At 53.1% G+C, this 19,445-nt stretch overlaps 2 protein-coding genes across 12 annotated transcripts in view; one reads left to right on the forward strand and one right to left on the reverse strand.

Moving 5' to 3' along the window:
• The first annotated feature begins 10,501 nt into the window (after positions 1-10,501).
• On the forward strand, positions 10,502-13,783 carry TMEM200B (transmembrane protein 200B). Of its 2 annotated transcripts, none has more exons than XM_023507469.1 (2): positions 10,502-10,567; positions 12,502-13,783. In XM_023507469.1, the coding sequence occupies exon 2, from the start codon at positions 12,522-12,524 to the stop codon at positions 13,437-13,439; it is 918 nt and encodes a 305-aa protein (XP_023363237.1). In that variant the 5' UTR covers positions 10,502-10,567; positions 12,502-12,521; the 3' UTR covers positions 13,440-13,783. The 2 variants fall into 2 exon arrangements, with proteins under 2 accessions (XP_023363237.1, XP_003800828.1); XM_003800780.3 differs by lacking the exon at positions 10,502-10,567 and adding an exon at positions 10,707-11,986.
• A 2,015-nt stretch (positions 13,784-15,798) lies between these two features.
• Positions 15,799-19,445, reverse strand: part of EPB41 (erythrocyte membrane protein band 4.1) — a 226,289-nt gene continuing 222,642 nt past the window's right edge. For 4 of the 10 annotated variants that reach the window (XM_023507445.1, XM_023507448.1, XM_023507447.1 and 1 more), the window contains 2 exons: positions 18,386-18,490; positions 15,804-17,383 (listed from right to left, as the gene is read on the reverse strand). In XM_023507445.1, coding sequence (XP_023363213.1) covers positions 18,392-18,490 — 99 coding nt within the window. In that variant the 3' untranslated portion in view covers positions 15,804-17,383; positions 18,386-18,391. Of the gene's footprint in view, positions 17,384-18,385; positions 18,491-19,445 lie in introns of all 10 variants that reach the window. The other 6 variants (XM_023507452.1, XM_023507450.1, XM_023507449.1 and 3 more) reach the window with 4 other exon arrangements.

Raw genomic sequence — 19,445 nt, forward strand, 5'->3', positions numbered from 1 at the left:
CTGTCACCCTGGGCAGAGTGTCGTGGTATCATAGCTCACAGCAACCTCCAACTCTTGGGCTCAAGCTCTCCTCTGGCCTCAGTTTTTCTAATTTTAGTTGAGATGCAGTCTTGCTATTTTTTTTCTCAGGCTGTTCTCAAACTTGTGAGCTCAACCTATCCATCCGCTTTGGCCTCCTGGAGTGCTAGGATTACAGGCGTGAGCCACCTGGCCCAGGCCTACCTGGGTGAATTTTACTGACATAAGTGGTACCTCAATGAAGCTGGTTTTGAATAAAAAGGAAGAAGTTCTGCAGGGTACCTATTCCTGGGCTACAGAATGGTCCTCTTATTCTAGCATGTGGGACCCTCTATTCTGGTGGAAACTGGAAGAACCTCCTCAATGGGCAGGTTGAGTGAAGGCGATTGTCAGGAAGGTGGGTGGTCAGGCCTGAGTCAGGAGATTCCAACTGACCTGATCTAGTTCCCTCACTTTCAGAAAAAGGGTCAAGGTACTGCCTGCCCGAAGAAGCTACACAACGAGGGACACCCCCCAGCAGCTGTGGAAGGCTGGGAGAAGGGCAGACATCGACAAATGTCAGCTACACGTCTGCAGAATTCTGTGTCACATCCTAAGGGTTCAAAGAGGAACCAAACATGGAAGTTATGTGTCTTTGCAAAGATTCAGCTCCTTACAGCGTTTTAATTCTAAAATCCAGATAAAATTAATTTACACCTGGTGCAGAAACACAAATCATATAAGGCAGAAACCCCAGGACCCAAAATACGGTATGTTTCATGTCACCACAAACCCATGAGACAAGCCAAAGAGAAGCAAACCCAGCACTTGCCCCTCTAAGGTTTAGACCTATTGAAATGCACAGGCCACGTCGCACTCCAAGCAACACGTACAAGGACTACTCAGCAGCCCTGAAAGCCAAAACTAAAAACAACCCAAAGTCTTCAAAAGTAGAATGAAGGTGTATTTACATACACCAAGCCACTCTGTAGCAATGAAAATGAATAGATTACAGGTCCATGACGCAGTATGGATGCATGTTATAAACATGAAGTGAGACACACATGAGTACAAACTTCAGTTCCGCAGATAAAATCTTTTAAAACAGGTCAGGTGCAGTGACTCACACCTAGCACTCTGAGTGGCAGAGGTAGGAGGATCACTTGAGCTGAGGAGTTCTGAGACCAGCCTGAGCAAGAGTGAGACCCTCCCCACCCTGTCTCCACTACAAAATAAAAATAAATAAATATACTCATGCATACATATATATCATTAGCCAGGCAGGCAGGGGTGGCAGGAGGCTGAGGCAGGAGGATCCCTTAAACCCAGGAGTTTGAGGTTGCTGTAGAAGGCTGATGCCGGGGGCAAGAGTGAGACTCTGCCTCAAAAAATAAAATTAAAAAACACTTGTCAGGCTCAGCGCCTGTAGCTCAATGGCTAGGGCACCAGCCACATACACCAGAGCTGGGGGGTTCGAATCCAGCCCGGGCCTGCCAAACAACAATGACAACTACAACCAAAAAAGTAGCTGGGCGTTGTGGCGGGCACCTGTAGTCCCAGCTACTTGGGAGGTTGAGGCAAGAGAATCGCTTTAAGCCTGAGAGTTTGAGGTTACTGTCAGCTGTGATGCCACCGCACTCTACCGAGCTTGACAGCTTAAGACTTTGTCTCAAAAAACAAATAAACAAAAAAACTTGTAAAACAGGCAAAACTAAACTGCAGCTGTTTAGTTAATAACCCGAGCTGTAGAATTAGAATTAGACTAGTATATAGTTTTGGACAGAGGGAAGAGGTGGCATCTGGAAAGGGATGTACCAGGAATTTGGCTGTCTGGGATCACACTGGTCGTTTGCTTCACGCTAGTTTAAAGAGCTAGACTTTTGGGTGTTCCTCAAGGTGTATTGACAATAAAGGAGTCTCACAAAAGGCAAATGGAGATTGAATGAGATTCCATTATAATCTAAATTCATTTTTCTAGCATTTTGAATTGGTAGAATATTTGTCCTTAATTCACACTTTCCAGGAAAGTCTGCTGTTTCTTAGAGAGTCTATTAAGAACCTGGGGATATTCCTAAAGAAATGCAAATTAGAACAACCCTACAGTATCGCGTTACATCTGGTGTCTATTATGAAACCCGAGCAGCCAGGCTGCGACTGTGGACTTGAGCTCCCACACTGCTGGTACTGCGGCGGAAATCACAGGCAGGAGCTGGCTACTCCTCCCACTCCTGGGCATTTCTCCCGAGGTGACAATGCAAAGAAAAGAGCTCCAAATACAAAGGTGTTTATATTGGTGTTATTTATAACGGCAAGAAAGGTGGAAGCCATCCAAGCCTGATATCAGGGCACTCGTGAATCCCGTCAGGGCACCATTCCGCTCCCATCCAGGTGATGCTTAGCAATTCCTTCCCCCGTTCCTGAATTTACTCCTCACCACACATATCAGCGACTGCAGCGTAGACCAAACAAAATTGCCATTTAGCTTCCATTCAACTTGACTGTAGATTCTGTCAATGATCTTCTATTCTTTTTTCCTCAAGAATCTCTGGGCAAGAGAATTAGCAAATAGACTTAAAAAGTCTCTTGGGGCATCATTGGTGTTTCTTCCAAACCAAAAATTTTTGCTGAACGCAGAAGAGAGGTGAGCACCAAAGGCAGAGTCTTAGCTTAACAGCCAGAGGTGCTGGTGTCTCTGTGAAGAAAATCTTCAAAGACATTCAACCTGGCTGGGAGGGGTGGCTCACTGAGCCTGACAATCCCAGCACTCTGGGAGGCCAAGGCAGGTGGCCAAGGCAGTGCTCTGGCAGCCAGAGCACTCTACCAGGGGCGATGAAGTGAGACTCTGTCTCAAAAAAAAAAATACCTTCAACCATTTGAGAACATTGTCTTCAAATCCTTTTGGCTATTTCTTCTTATTGTAATATGGTTAGAGGCTTATTTAAAATATCTGTAGGAGGGTGGTGCCTGTGGCTCAAGGAGTAGGGCACTGGCCCCATATGCCAGAGGTGGTGGGTTCAAACCCAGCCCTGGCCAAAAACTGCAAAAAAAAAAAAAAAATCTGTAGGAGATCAGGTGAATGATCGAATTTTGACTGTGCACCTACTACGTGCCACTATGTGCCAAGAATGGTGGAGGGAGTTTTACACATCAAGTTACTTAGTCCTCACGACACCCACATAAGGACGGTGTGTTGATCACATTTTCTAGATAAAGAAGTGCAATAGAGATAGTCACACACTTCTATGAGTGTGCGACTATCTCTACTTTCTTGCTGTGTGACCTTGGACAAGTTACTTAAACTCTCTGGGCCATTGTTTCCTCATCTGGAAAATGGGGATAACATACCTTTCTTTCTCATCTCTGCATGGAACAAGGCTATGGAGTCAAGCAAATTTGGCCTGGAGTCCAAATGCTGCCCTTGACGGTGTGACCTGGGGGGAGGAGTCATGTCATCTGTGAGCCTAGATGCAGAAAATAGCTTAACACTTGCTTTACCTTACAGGAGCTAAGGTCAATGGCTTCCTGCAGGGCCAGCTTAGAGGGTATGCTCAGTTAGCAGGCAGCAGCTCCCACCTGCCCAAATGCCCTTCCTGCCCTTCAGGGCTCACCCACACCAGCTTCTCCACTGGGGCTGCATCCTGTGGTACTCAGCTTCCTCCTCTGAGCCTGGCCATTGAGGAGGGAAGCACGCCTTGGGGACCCCACTGCAGCCGCCTGCCATGTCCTTGGTTTCCTCGTCTGTAGAATGAGCAGCAAAGCTGCACTGATGTGTGTGCATTGGGTGCTGCACCTTTAAAAGAGGGATCTCCAACCCCATTGTCTGCTTGGTTCGCAGATTGGGGGTGGGGAAGGGGCAGCCAGGAGCACCTCCAACCAGGCAGCTAGCTGGCCACTGGCTCTGGCCTCCCAGCCTCTGAGTGAACTTGGAAGCAGAAGACGGTGCTTGCAGGTGAGGGGCTCCCGGGGGCTCCTGTGCCATTTGCAATGTTGAAATAGTCACCACAATTTTTTTTCAGTGCATTCTCAGCCCCTGCTGCTTTATTGCTCAAAAATATATTATGTACAAAGGTGCAGAGTTTCAGACCCTCCTAACATGAAAGAATAAAATTTCTTCCTCAAAATCCCAAAACATGGATAGAATAAAAAGCAACCTGCCTTTTATAATACTTCAAACATACTCAATAAAACTCTTTTATCATTACGCTAAATAGTAATGATGCAAAGGAAACTGTCAGACAGCAAGTTAAACTCGGTGAGGAACTACTTACAGAACAGTAAACCACACCGTGGGCTTTCCACAGGACAGTAACTGAACCGTCACATAAAGGGCACTCTGAATACTAATCTTTCTAACTACACCACAAATTTCAAAGAACGTGTGGCCTGTCTGATAAAGCAAATTTCTTCAGGCCGGCTCGGCGCCTGTGGCTCAAGCGGCTAAGGCGCCAGCCACATACACCTAAGGTGGCAGGTTCGAATCCCCAGCCCGGACCCGCCAAACAACAATGACAGCTGCAACCAAAAAATAGCCGGGCGTTGTGGCGGGCGCCTGTGGCACCAGCTACTTGGGAGGCTGAGGCAGGAGACTCGCTTGAGCCCAGGAGTTGGAGGTTGCTGTGAGCGTGATGCCACGGCACTCTACCCAGGGGGATGGCTTGAGGCTCCGTCGCAAAAAAAAAAAAAAAAAATTTCTTCAGGCCTGGGCTGGATGCCCACTCTAGGGACCAAGCCAAGCAACCTTGCGGGTGGGGAGGGTACATCAGAACCGGGGACAACTACTGGGGCCAGAATTTGGGCTGAGACTCAGGCAGTCTCAGTTCCTACTGGGTAATTCTGTGTCTCTGAGTCTCAGGGTGCGACGAGGCCGTAGGGCAGGGATGAGAGTAGTGATGCTCTCACTGAGCCATAAGAGGATTTTAGGGGACCTCGTTTGAGCAGCGGGATAAACCTCAGCGACGGGTAAATCCGACCCAACCCCAACGCCTCACGGGGCTTGGTGCCCTGCAGTTGCAATGTTTTGTGTCCTCCTCTTTCGTGCACTTCGACCCCCTCCCCGTAATCCGTTCTGCCACAGGCGTCCGTGAGGCCCCGGGTTCTGGATGGGGCCTCCATACCGGAGGTGGGCGGAGAGGGAATCTGGCCTCTTGGCCCTGAACGCAGCGGCAGGGGCAGGTGCGCAGTCTTGCCGCCAGGGGGCGTGCCGGCCCCTCGGAGGAGCCCGGCCGTCGTCTCTGTCCGCATCCCAGGGCCTCCGGACTACGCAGATATGCCTGGGTACCAAGCCCTGAGCAGGAGGCTGTCCCCTAGAACTGGGCCCTACCTGGAGGATTCCCACGGAGTCCAGCTTCTGCTTTCCTTCCCAGTGCCAGGAGCTCAGTGCCTCATTAGCAGCGTCATTTGTCATAGAATGGAGGGGCCACACCTCGGTGGCAGACTCCCAGCTGTCTCCCAGTCTTCCTTAGCTAGTGTGACCACGTGACCTACTTCTGACAAGGGGCATTCTGGATGTGTGCATTGGGTGATGTTTCATTAGAAGGAGGGTTCCCATCCCCATTCCCTCTGGTTGGTCTGAAGACTCAGGGGAGGGACAACAGCCAGGAGCATCTTCAGCGGCAAGGATAAGACGAGTGACAGCCACACTTCAGGGATGGCAGAGCACCCTGCACAGCTAATGCTCCAGCTGTAAACAAGGTGAAATAGGCTTCCATCTCGGTTAGGCAAGTCATCACCATCCTTAAGTTCTGCTCTGGTGACCTCAGCCAGGCCCACTGTTCTGCAATTGAAATAAAACAATCAATCAATTAGCTATTATTTAACAGGTGCTCACTACTGCCAGGTGTATTAGCAGCTTTCAGTGGGTCGTGCTGCCGTGACAAATTATTCTAATCACAGTGGTTCACAACAAACATAGACCTTGTACACGTTGCCACTGTGGGTTGCCTGCAGCCCTGCTCCCCTCTAAGCACACCTTTCTGCACAACAGTGCGAGCTTCCTAGTTTACAGTGGATAAGCAAGGAAATATGCAGACATTCTAAAATATATGCAATTTTCTTAACTGAGGTTTTTCCTACCCCATGGTTCCTGCTGTGACCTGTCAGCCATGGGCTCTCCCAGAGGAAGGAGAGATCTCCACAGGAACCCTCTAGCCTCAGTCCCTTGCTGGACAGACATGTGCCCACAGTCACAACTGCAGCCAGCAGCCCTGCTCCAGCCCTTGGCAGGAGATCACTCAACTCCCAAGTTCCAGCCCCTCCTTTTTCTCAGAGCCTGCAGTCATTTGTAGGGACCTGTCATTCCTCCCTGGCTCCTGGGAAAATCTGTGCTTCCAGCCCTTGCTCCTTTGGACTTCCTGACCTATCCCCTCTTGCTAGTCCTCAGCTGATCAGATCAGAGACAGAGGCCTGATTCCAGCTGAGCCAACTGGAATATTTAAAGATTTTTGCGCCCCGTGTGGTGGTTCACACCTGTAATCCTAGCACTCCGGGAGATGGAAGCAGATGGACTGCCTGAGTGCATAGGTTCAAGACCAGACTGAGCCAGAGCAGGACCTCATCTCTAAAAATAGCCGGGTGCTGTGGTGGGCACCTGTAGTCCCAGGTACTTGGGAGGCTGAGCTAAGAGAATCACTTAAGCCCAAGAGTTTGAGGTTGCTGTGAGCTGTGATGCCACAGCACTCTAAAGAGGGTGACAAAGTGAGACTCTGTCTCAACAAAAAAAAAAAAAAAATTTTTTTTTTTTTTATTTTTGAGACAGAGTCTCACTTTGTCGCCCTTGATAGAGTGCCCTGTCTCACGGCAACCTCAAACTCTTGGGTCAAGTGATCCTCTTGTCTCAGCCTCCTGAGTAGCTGGAACTATAGGCACCTGCGATAATGCCTGGCTACTTTTTGTTTTTAGTAGAGATGGGGGGGTCTCTCTTGCTCAGGCTGGTCTTGAACTCCTGAGCTCAAGCAATCCACCAGCCTAAGCCTCCCAGAGTGCTAGGATTATAGGCATGAGCCATCATGCTCAGCAGAATATTCAAGAATTTGAAAAGGGTCACAGAGGTGAGGTGGAACAATAGAGCTAACTTAATAGAAACAGAAATGATACAAGAATGGCAGCTAACGTTTATTGGGCACTTCTGGGCAAGTCTCAGGGAGCTCTGGGTAGTAAAAACTCTGAGATAGGTAACTGGCTTGTAGTCTGATGAGGAAATAGGCTCAGAGAATCGAAATGACTGCCCTGAGGCTATGCTGCCCAGGCTGCAATGCAGTGTCTGTGCACAGGCACCATCAGAGTGCACCACAGCCTTGAACTCCTGGGCTCAAGCCATCCTCTTGCCCCAGCCTCCTCAGTAGCTGGGAGTACAGAGATGTAGCATCACACCAGCTCTGAAGTCTTTGTGGAGGCCGTGGCCACCCTGGGGAGAAGCCGCAAGGCATTGTGTTTGGAGGCCATGCCAGCAAGGGGCTGGATTCTCTCAGTGCTCTCCCAGGCCACCCTGAAACAAGGGCTGGGCCTTCGGCAGGAAATCCAAGGGGGTCCAGACAGGACCAATAGAGGTGACATAACATAAATTTGTAGGCAACTGCTGTTCTGTGGCCCAGGGTAGGGCTGTGACATGTAGGAGGTGACAGCTGCTCCTTCCCCAGGGTAGCTTCTGCGGAGGAGATGGAGCCTTAAGCTGGCAGGGACTTTAGGGTCACTGTGTCAGTTTCTCCGCCTCCACAGAGAAGCTTGGGGGAGAAATGGTCATCACCCAGGTCCCCAGGGGACATCTTGTCCAGGCCCCTCTTAGTTCAGAAGTGAAGGAGTCCAAGTCACACAGAGACCAGGGCTGACTGGGGGGGGATCCAGGCCTCCCAGGGGCTGTCAGTGTCCCAATATCCAGGCCACTGGCTACTTACACATCTGCACATCCACAGGACAAACCAAGCAGACCAGGGAGGTCACTCTGCTGAGGGGAACACTGATCAGTCTGGCTTATCTGTGGCAGGTCTCTTTGCCTCTTCCCAGACACTTGTGTGAACCAGGCACAACATGGACCTCCCAGAGCTGTCAAGAGAATTAAACAGGGTTTTATCTGGGAAAAGGGACCCTTCTCTCCCCTGCTACCCCAAGCAACCCCAGGAAGGCTTCTATACCCCCATACATGGCCTCTGTACCTGAAGCTCTATGGTTAGAAGAGGGAAAGGCCGTTGGCTGGCACCCACTTCATGCCATACGCCGAATAAGTGTACCCTTACTTAACCCTCAAAAACAGCACTGGGAACTAAGTGTTACTCCTCCCTTAGACAGATGGGAAACAGATGGGAGGCCTTTCTCCCTTGTTGTCTGGACCACGGCCCCAGGGGTGGAGGATACGAAGAGGTCCAGGGTGAGGGAAGACATCAACCTGGTACAAATTCCTCCAACATGGAGGGCCAGCGGCGAGCAGACACAGTGCCAGGCATAGGGCTTCAGTACTGAGCAAGATAGGCCCAGCCCTGTCCTTTACCTCCAGGGGGGACACAGACAGGAAAAAGACTCCACTTCCAGTGATCTCAGTTCACATGTGCACTGGGAAGTTCATGGTGTCCTGAGGGTGTCGAGTGGAAGGGCAGAGGAGGAGCTGATCTGATCTGGGGACTGGGAGAAAGTCCAGAGGCCTGAAGGATGATAAGCAGGAAGCAGGGGACAGCAAGGGGATGACAGGAAAGAGGGTATTCCTGACAGAAAGCAAGGAACTTGGCAAGCCCTGAGGGAGTGGTGACAGGACCAGGGGCCAGTTTGTAGAGACAAGAGGAGATTTTACATTCTATTTGGACAACTCTGGGGAGTCATGGATGGTTTTAGGCAGAGAGTGGTAAGTTCAGATTCAGTGTAGAAAGATGCTTGCTGCCTATGTGCAGGCAGCTAGGAGGGCAGGCGGCAGCCAGACCATGCCCGCTCCAGGGAAGAGATGATGATCTGGGCCGGAATAGTGGCCTGGGTAGGACAGTGGCCACTGGGAAGGGAGAATGTGGTTAATTTGAGAGGAAAAGAGCAGAGTCTCTAAGACTTGATGGATTGGATGAGTGGGAGAGGAAAGAAGTTAAGGGGACCAGGGCTTGGGTGCACAGTGGGGTGGGAAGGAGAGGAAAGACCAAGAATACGGAGTGACCAAGAGGCCCAGAGAGCCCAGGTGTAAGCAGCCCCAACCCTGGGGAGGACAGAGGAAAGCCAAGCTGGGAAAATGAGGGGCCCCCAGAGCGAGCAGGAGGAGCAGGCGGTGACAGCAAAGACGGGGACACTGTTCAGGCTTCGGACGGAATAGGCGAACTCAGGAAGAGCAACGAGCCGAGAGGGGTCAGGCATAGGGTGGGCCCGCTTGGTGCACCGGAGAAGGCCCAGTCCCCAGAGGTGGCCTGTGTCCCTGCCGAGGACGCCTGGTTCCTGGGGGTTGGGAGAGGTGTCCCCTCGGCGGAGCTAGAGGATGGGAGCCGGATTCGGGGGTTATGTGGCTCCAGGACTCGGCTCCGCCCCGCGTAGGGGGGTGGCTCAGGCCCGCCGCTTCCTCGAGTTCGCCTCCCCAACCTCGCGCACAGCCGGGTCTCATTACCGCCCCTCCCCCTCCGTCCTCCGCGAGCCGGGGGGTCCCCGAGGCCAGGGGGAGGGGCGGTCTATAATCTATCCCAGGCCGGAAATTCTTCCCGAGGGGCCCGGGCGCCGGACCTGGAAGTCCGCCCGTCCCCGCTCCGGCTCCGAGCCCGCCCCCCGCATCATGGAAACTGGGCCGCCAGCCCGACCCCCAGGGCTCGCTCACTCCACATTCTTGCTCCAGGGGCGGGCGGGGCACCAAAGCCCGGTCGCCGCGTTAGGTGGGACCCTCTTTATTTGGGGCCAGCGCCGCCTCCCCGCTGGAGACTGGCGCCTTCTCAGGGATGGCCCACCAGGCCCAGTTAGACTCGCTCCGCCCGAGGGCCGCCCTGCCCGGTCCGGTGACTGTCATTCCTTGACCGCTTGTGAGGCTCCTGGATTCTGTCCTCAACGCCAGGTTTTCGCCTCTCAGCGAGGCAGACGGCTTTATACCCATTTTACAGATGAAGGCAGGGAGGTGCAGACCGAGGAAGCGCTGTGCGGTTGGGGCAGAGCAAGGACTCAGGCCGTGGCCTCTGGGAAGCTCCCCGGGAGCCTGGAATGAGAGGCTCGGCGAGGCGGGGGCGCGTGTGCGGTTCCAGATCTTCAGTCTGCAGGCTCAAGCTGCGGAGCTGAGCGGGGTTTCTCGGTCTTGGGGTCTCAGCTTTTCCACGTAGGAAGGAGGCGCCCTTCGCGGTGTCTGCAAGCTGTGGAGGTGATAATTCCTGCCACAGGATCCCTCCTTGGTCCCCAGAGGATCCGAGTCACCAAGAGCGCACACAGTGCTTACCTGCGATCCTCCAGCCCGAGTTGCCGCCTTTTTGCGGATGAGGGGCCGGACCCTGCGCGGCTCAGACAGTCCCGGGGGGGTCCCAGGGGGCGGGGCTGGGCGGCGCTGGGCGGGGCCGGGGCCGGAGCCGGGATTCCGTGGAGACCCGGGCAGCGCGCGGAGCCTCGGCGCGCGCACTCACACCCGGACCGGCCGAACCAGGTGAGCAGAGTTGGGATCCAAGGGTTTGCACTCCACTTTCCTTAACTTTTTGTTTGGCCCTGGGGGAGGGATCCCTATCCTTCCTTTCTCCTGCCTGGAGTGTGGGCGCGGTCAGTGGCGGGAGGACCCCAGAGTTAACAGGGGACTGAGCCCTGAGCAACAGTTCCGCTACCTGGGACCGCCGGACCTGTGCCTTCAATTTTCCTCCTGGTTGGGGTCCCCAGCGTCGAGTCACGCCCTCCAGAGTCTCAGGGGTCCCTAAACATGTCCCTTTCTCTTTGCTCTGTATATTTTTGTCTCCCTCTCAGCAGGGACGCGCTGGGGCCCAGAGGTGACCCCCCAGAGTTGGGGCTGGGCGCCAGCGCTGGCTGAAGGCAGGTAGTCACTTATGTGGTTTGGGGCTGGGGACATATTCAGGGATAAGGAGAGAACAGACTTCACCTCCTCCCAGGACGCTCTTGAGGCTGTGCCAAGAGGTGCCCGGTTCCTAGGGCTAGGGTCCAGGAGCCTGATGTCCGGCCCCAGCGATGTGACCCTGGCGGGCTCCTCAGCCTCTTTGGGCCGCAGTTCCCATCTGTAGAACCTAGCTTTGGACGCGGTAGGCGTTGCGGTTCCATGCTAGGCCCTGGGCCTTCAGCCCTCTGTCTGAGCGGAGCACGGATGGTGTCCTGCTTTGAGCTTCGGGGATGCAGATGGGGCGTGGGTAGGGTAGGAAGGCCTCCTCCCTGAGGCCTCGGCTAGGGTTCTAGCGTTGCAGCTGTTTAGAAACCAGACGGGGGAACAAGGACGCACCGCTGGACGGCAAGGTCCTAACCCTCCGCTCAGGTGGGGGCCGGGTTCCTCCCACGCCCTCCCTCTGTTGGGGGCCGCACCACACGCAGCCTGGCTACTCCTGTCCCGGCCGGAATCCAGGCCTCGGGCCGCAGGAGGGGCTTCAGCTGTGCGGCCCGGAACCCGGGGCGGCCTGAGGGACAGGGGCAGTGCTGCTCGGGCCGGGACGAGGGTTACTAAGGCTTCGGGCGGAGGAGGCCGGAAAGGAGGCCAGGCGGCGGGAAAGGGGGATGATTCATCTGGAGGATCCTGAATCGGAAACACTGCAACCTGGGAACAGCCTTGCCCGGGCCGACGGGAGAGCGGGGAAAGGAGTCCGTCTGGCGAGGCCCTGCTCCCAGCACCGGCAGCCCCCCTGCCTCCTGCTCCGACCCCAGTCCGGCCGCTGGGGGAGGGAGGGGCTTCTTTTGCGCGGAGTTGAAAGAAATCCTAGGCAGAGTCCAGCACTGCCTCCTCTCCTCCTCTGACGGGTCTTGGTCAGAGCAGCCTTCCCGGAGTCTAGCTCAAATCTCTCCTGCTGCAGCTTCAGTGCTGACCCAGGTCTGGAAGGAGGGGAGAGGCAGGAAAAAGCTTCCTTCCCACGCTGCGGTATGTAAAGCGCAGTAGGGGGGAGGTGGGGCCGCGAGCGACCCCTGCGAACTAGGGCGTCTTGAACGCTCCCTCCCTCCCTTACTACGGTGCGGCCACGTGCGGGGGTGGGGTCGAGCCCCGGCGGTACTCACCCTGGAGACGCCGCTGTCTGCGGCCCCGCCGCCTCCCGAGGCCCGGTACCGGTGCGGGGTAGCAAAGAGGGCGCAGGCGACCGGAGTCCCGCAGCCGGGGATGCGCCAGGGAGCAGCCCGCGCCCCCCTCCCTCTCCGCCCGCAGGCCCGGCCAACTCCAGCTTCTGTCGCGCGTCCCTGGCTCGGAGCTCCGCTGCGGAAAACCCGAGCGTTGGAGGCTCCCCGCCTCGCAGCCCGGGAAAATCCGGGGGTGGCCGCCAGGGATCTCCAAGCGGCCTGAGCGAGGCGGGCCGAGCTTCGCTCCCGGATTTGGGCCCCGAGCCTGGCACCCCGAACCTACGTCCGTCGGTCCAGTCCCTGCCAACCATCTTCTCTCCGCAGAGCGCCCAGACGACAGAGAGATGACGGCTGGGAGCCCCGGAGACTGCGGGGAGGTGCGGAGGAGCCCCGAGGGCCGTGTCTCTCGCCTGGGCCGCCGCCTGGGCCGCCGCAGGCGCCCGCGCTCCCCGCCCGAGCCTCTGCGGGTGCGGGCAAGGCTGCGGCTGCGCTCGCCGTCGGGGGCGTTCGCGGCGCTGGGGGCGCTCGTGGTATTGGTGGGCATGGGCATCGCAGTGGCCGGCTACTGGCCGCACCGAGCCGGGGCTCCGGGCCCCCGGGCGGCCAATGCCAGCTCACCGCCCGTGAGTGAGCTGCGACGCGAGGGGCGCGGCGCCGGCCGGGCTCATGGCCCGCATGAACGGCTACGGCTCCTCGGGCCGGTGATCATGGGCGTCGGCCTGTTTGTGTTCATCTGCGCTAACACGCTGCTGTATGAGAACCGAGACTTGGAGACGCGACGGCTCCGCCAGGGGGCGCTGCGGGCCCAGGCGCTCCGGCCCCCCGACGGCCCCAGCTGGGACTGTGCGCTCCTTCCCAGCCCTGGCCCTAGGACTCCCCGAGCCGTAGGCTGCGCAGAGCCAGAAATTTGGGACCTGTCCCCACGCCGGGGTACCTCACCCGTCCCATCAGTGCGGAGTCTGCGTTCAGAGCCTGCTAATCCTCGCTTGGGGTTACCTGCTCTGATTAACAGCTACCAGCTGAAGGGCCAGGGGCTGCCCCCACCTTGGGGTCCGCAGACCCAGACTGGCCACGTGATCATCACCGTGCAGCCCTCTGGTTCCTGCATTGAACATTCCAAGTCTCTGGATCTGGGCCTTGGGGAGCTCCTCCTTGGGGGCGCAGCAGCTCGGGACTGTGCTCACCGAAGCTGGCCACGGCTGGACCGCCTCAGTCTGGGGGGGTATGCCAAATTGGGAGAAGGGAACTTGGCCCGGGTCTGAGGAGCTGAGGGACGGCCTACAATGAGGCTGCAGCATTGGACCATGGTAATAGGACCGGGAGTCCCAATGTGTAGTAGATGCTTCAGCCACATCCCAGGCCGGGGATGGATGCTCTGACCACAGCAGCTGCTGAGGCATCCTGACCTGCATGTGGGCAAAGAAATGCCAACCACACTAGGGTCTAGTAAGCTGGAGAGGGATTGTTTCAATGCGGATAGCAGAGTCATAGCATGGCTTGGCCTCAAAAATTTCTGCTTCCACATGTGGCCTTAGCCCTGAGAGGGCTGGAGGTCTAGGTTAAGATGATTGGGAGATGTACCTGGTGTCTTGACAAACCCAAAGTGGTAGGCTGGGATGTTACAGGTTGGGGCGGTTCCCTCTAAGGTGGCACTGGTGATGCAGTTTGGGCCTTTGGGAAGATGGGCAATGGGGTGGAGTTGAGACCCTCCACTGCCATCCGGGATGGGGAATGAGCCTTTAACTCTCACCACCTCAATCCCTCTCTTCCCTCAGCTACGAGGGCCATCTCCCAGCTGGGATACACTACTGCCACTGCCTTCGTACTGAGGTCTGGCTCCTCCCTAAACAGGCCTGAGAAGCCCTTTTCTCCCCTTCCTTTATGGTGGCCTATGTTGTTAAATTTCTCTCCATTTGGCACAAAGCATTTGCCAGTTTTCAGAAATCTCTTTATACAATATTGAAGCTATATTTTGGCCAATGTGGGTAGCTTACTTTAGAAAATAGCTTGAGTGTAGGTCTCCCCCACCCATGTTTAATTTTTCCCAAGTTGCTGGTAGGAAAAGAGAAATTTAAAAGTAGATCAATCCTCACAGTCTTTTCCTTTTTTTTTTAAAGTTTATTGAAAAATGCAATACAAGAAGCAAGACCAAACACATATCTAAACACTACAGCCACTTTTCTTACTACAAAAGGCCAAAACAGCAGACCTAACTATTGCCTATTTGATCTAAGGATTTTGCCAATTTGATTCTGCTGCCATAGTTACTGTTTTGTCAAGAAATGTAAACTACTCAATGTGATTCATAATTTTTAAAAAAATTTACAAAGCTCCTTCATTTTTGTCACCAAAATAATACATTTGAGAGAGATTTGTAAAAACAACCAGCCTGGGGCTGAGATCCTGGGCAGAGATTTCCCATGAGCATCAAGGGGGGCTGGTTACACAGCTCTGGCTCCATTTCTAAGGTGGACTGTCGTCTCCTCACCCCCCAGCTGCTCAGCAGCCCCCCCAACACACAGTGATGGGCCTGGGGGGTGCAGGTGCCCTGACAGGTCCCTGCAGTTAGGCTCCCTGAGCCCCCAGCTTATAAATACAGGTCTGTCTTTGTGGGTGGGTGCCAGAGACCTCACGTGGCTTGGAACAAATTTTTATTTCTGAAGTGAAAATAAAACTGCAGTGAGAGTTGTTACTGTGGTGTGTCTGAGTCACTTTAGGAAAATTGTTGCCAAGCTTCTGACCCTGGAAATGTAACTCTCCTCCCCCTCTTCACCGTTTCAATCTGGACAGAGTCTGTTTTCTTCGCATACACACAACTGCAGAAAGGAAAAAAAAAAATCTTAACAATCGCCAATCCCAAGATCTGTTGCCAGAGACAGAGGAAAGGAGAAGAGGCCTGGAAGGACATCGGTTGTATTAGACTTGTCCAAATCATGGCTTCTCAGAGCTGGAAGGGAATTAGAGTTCTTCTGGTCCAATTTACAGAAAAGGAAGTAGAGAGAAGTGAGTTGGTAACAGAGCTGAGGGAAAGGTTAGCCCCCCATTTCATGGTCTTGTGCTGTGAAAGCTGCCACCCTGACCTGCATAACACAGATTATTCAGTATGCTAAATTTTTAAATGGCTGAACTGTGCCTTCTCCCTTTCCCCCATCTGCTTCATTCCACAGGTTTCAGCTTTGGGATCCCAGGAGCTCTAGTTCCTGAGATAAGACAATCTCCTTTCCCCCAGGTCTGCCCAACGTCCCCACTGTGTTCCTCCCTTCCAGGCTATTGGCAGTAACAGTTCTCACCTGGGTATAAAGAAAAATGCACACACCTGAAATCAGTTCAAACCAGCTGAGTTTGTCTAAACCAAACAAAAGTCATCTAGTAGAGATTTTGGACACATGCCGCTGGTTCCCACTGTTGGGAGCAGAGATTTTTTGTTTATTTTTTTGAGACAGTCTCACTCTGTTGTCTTAGGTGGAGTGCTGTGGTATCATAGCTCACAGGAATCGCCAACTCTTGAGCTAAGAAGAGATCCTCTTGCTTTAGCCTCCCAAGTAGCTGGGACTATAGGCACCCACCACAATGCCAGACTAGTTTTCTATTTTTAGTAGAGACAGGGGTCTTGCGCTTGCTCAGGCTGGTCTCAAACTCCTGAGCTCAGGCGATCCATCTGCCTCAGCCTCTCAGAGTGCTGCAATTACAGGAGTGAGCCATCGTGTCCAGCCAGGATAGAGGTTTAGATTTCTCTCTTGTTCACTGCACTTGAGCCCCCAGGGACCACTGTCCATGACCCACTGTCTGTCTCATGAAATTCACTTCTAGCCTAGAATTAGGATTCTCAGAAGCCGCCAGGCAGATCTATTTGTGGGAAACAAGCTGGATCAGAGAAGCCCTATTGAATAAAAATGCCCCAAATCCTTAGGAGGAATCAGGGATATCAGTCCTTATTTTCAAAACCAAACCAAAGGGAAAAAAAAAGACGAAAAAAAAAGAAGAGAAACTGAGTCCAAAACCCACCACAAATTCAAGCCTATACAAAACCTGACGGACTTCAGATGGCGAATGGGGAATGGTGCTGGGGCTCACGCCCCTTGTGTGGTATCTTGTGGGGAGGATGCTGCTAAATGCCAATTGCCTTGTTCCACAAGGCTGTCCTCAGCAGGTGCCAGCTGCAAGAAGAAAGGTCAAAAAACACAACAGAGCCACATTTCTTATCATTCGGGATGAAAGAAAGCCCAGGGACGATCAGCTGGAAATACTTAGGATCCCATCGAGGTAACTCCACCACTCCCCTGTGTGAAGTACACACTTCCGGAACTAGAAAACCTTGTTTTAAAAACCTCATTAACTTTCCTTCTCCAAATCACCACTAAAGATGTTCCATTAGAGCTTTCGGCCAACAGTGCCTACTTTCCCGTGAGTTTTGATCTCCTGAGATGGGAGCTGGGGGGAGCACTTAGTAGATAGAGCTGCTGCTTCTGATGAGGTAAAAGGGCAGATGGAGAGGTGAAGGCCACGGATATGAAACATTCACAGTATCAGATATAACTAAAGCAACCTATGTCTTTGACCCAAAGAAGCTCCAAAAAGAAAGAACAGGAGGGAGGAAGGAAAAATGATATTACATTCTTAGCAGAGGTCTCGGCCTTACCAAAACCACCCTCAGAGGGGGACAGGGACATTTTTCTGGGGTCTGTGGGTCAGGGCAGTCGCCCTATCTGACATTCTGGTAAAGTTACATCATTGGCTCTGAGAAACAAATGGTTCATAAAGTTTCTGCTGTCATCCAAAGGGTGTAAAACTAGGGGAGGAGCACAGAAGTTCCATTGAGCTGGCTTTGGCCTCCAACACAGCTGACAGAGTCTTGAGAGGATTTCCTGAAGAATCTTATGGACTCTGTCAGTACTGGCGTTGGAAATGGCAGAGGGTAGGCGGAAGGGGTCACAAACCACCCTGTAAAAAACCACTCTTTCAAAACAATCCATAGAGTGAAAAGTTGAAGAATTTCTGATACCACAATATAGAAAAAGGTCTTCAAAAGGATCAGTGATATCTAGAAGAATCTCTTGGTATAAACTCCAAATAGAAAATGAAATTAATTTTCTGGTGGTTTAGAATAATCTTGAAAGTCTGAAGTCTATTGCAGGTTAACTTCTTTATCATTTCGCTGGTTTCTTTTGGATGAGAGAAGGGCAGGGAGTTGGGAGTAAGATAATTCCTAGAGGAAAGAAAGCAAAATTTTAAAACCCACCAAAGAGAAAGATTCCCAGTCCTATTGCCAAGTTTTTTGTTTGTTTGTTTGTTTCAAGACTGAGTCTCACTCTGTTACTCTGGGTAGAGTGCTGTGGTGTCATCAGAGCTCACAACAACCTCAAACTCTTGGGCTCAAGCAACCTTCTTGCCTCAGCCTCTTGAGTAGCTGGGATTATAGGAGCCCTCTATAATGCCAAGCTAGTTTCTCTATTTTTAGTAGAGATAAGGTCTCACTCTTGCTCAGGATGGTCTCAAACTCTTGAGTTCAAGCAATCCACCTGCCTCCTCTTCCCAGATTGCTAGGATTAGCCACCATGCCTAGCCTCCACTGCCAAGTTCTTGTGGCCATAAGTGACAATCAGGACCTGAATGATTTTTAGGGCCAGTCCTATCTGGTGATTGGTGGCTTCTTCTAGTCATTTGTAAACTACTTATAGGCATGAATTTATCTGGATCCCTGGCTGCCAAAAAGCAGCTTCCCTGCTTTCTACTCTAGTCTGGCCCTACAATTTCGTCCGTTCCCACCTTTCCTCCCCAGACCTATCTCCAGACAGCGTGGCCCTGTCCTTGTTTTTCTCCTCCACTGGCCCTCCCAAGTTCTGGCTGAGAGACACCAATGACAGCAGAGAATAGAGCAGCAGACAGAAGGGTGGGGACAAGTGCACTGGAGAAGCCAGGGCTGTGTGAAAACTCAGGAGGTGAGTGGGGATTTCACATTTGGGGTCCCTCCTCTCACCTAACCCTTGCTAGCACTAAGGGCAGGAGGACCTGGCAAATGACCTGGCTGCTATAGTTGAAACCAAATACTTAATGGTCTCTTGCATCTTCCTCATCAGCCTCTCCTCTGACTTTACTTCCTATGGTCTCAGTGTGGACACCTCTTTGGGGAGATGAGCCCTGGGAGCACTTCTATACGCTCCCTCAGGCTGGGACAGTGGCATCCTCACCTCCTGTACAATCCCCCTACCTGAGCTCAGTCCTCAGCAATCTCAGTTTCCTGATGAACGACCACCTTGGTCACTGACATGTCTGGGTGCTGCTCCTTTGCCTCCTTGATGGCTTGTACAAGGACCTACAAAAGACAGAAATGAAACCCATCAGGCTTTCCTTTTTTTTAGTTTCTGAGAGGGCATCTTAGTTTGAGCATCTGGAGAAGGTCTGATCACTGCAGAAAAGCTAAAGAGAGCAGAGGGCAAGTTAGAGGAAAGCAGTGAGGGTCCGAGAAAGTGGTCTCTCCTTGGGTTGCAAGTCTCTGAGCCTGCAGGCTTCCTATCAAAAAGGTCGCCAGCTAGGACTGACCAGCTAACTGCTCACCTGTCTTTTAAGAACCACCTGTAGGACAATGAAAGAAGGAAGATTCTTCTTCTGGTCTCTTGGCTCTGTGAAAACCATTCTTAGAACTGCCACTTCTATCCTCCCAGGTCCTGTCTGCCAGACCTATCTGCTTGTACTTCAGTCCAGGCCCTCCCCTTGGTGACTCCTATGCCCACTTCCTTATGAAAGCCTGTGCCCCCCCACCATGGCCTCTCAGGCTGCTAGGACTACAGGCATGAGCCATGGTGCCGGGCCCACAGTCCCTCTTAAAGTGCCTCTCTTCCCCGGCAGAGTTCACTGTATCTTATCCCTTATCCCTAGGTACCCTCAGAACCTGGGAGAACTGAAGGACACTGGAGAATCTCTCTGAGCTCCCAAGTAGCTGGGACCAAGTGTTTGTCCTTTTGTTACAACAACCCCAGAAGAAACCTGTGACCATCTTTATTTTGCAGATGGTAAGATCAGAGCTCTTGGCTCGGTGCCTGTAGCTCAGTGGTTAGTGCACTGGCCACATACACCGGGGCTGGCGGGTTCAAAGCCTCCCTGGCCCGCTAAAGAACAATGACAAATACAACCAAAAAATAGCTGGGCATGGCTCAGCACCTGTGGCTCAAGCGGCTAAGGTGCCAGCCACATACACCTGAGCTGATGGGTTTGAATCCAGCCCGGCCTGCCAAACAACAATATACAGCTGTAACCAAAAAATAGGTGGG

This window comes from Otolemur garnettii, unplaced genomic scaffold (genome assembly GCF_000181295.1).
Source record: "Otolemur garnettii isolate 467f Iridium unplaced genomic scaffold, OtoGar3 scaffold00184, whole genome shotgun sequence".
Taxonomy (NCBI): domain Eukaryota; kingdom Metazoa; phylum Chordata; class Mammalia; order Primates; family Galagidae; genus Otolemur; species Otolemur garnettii.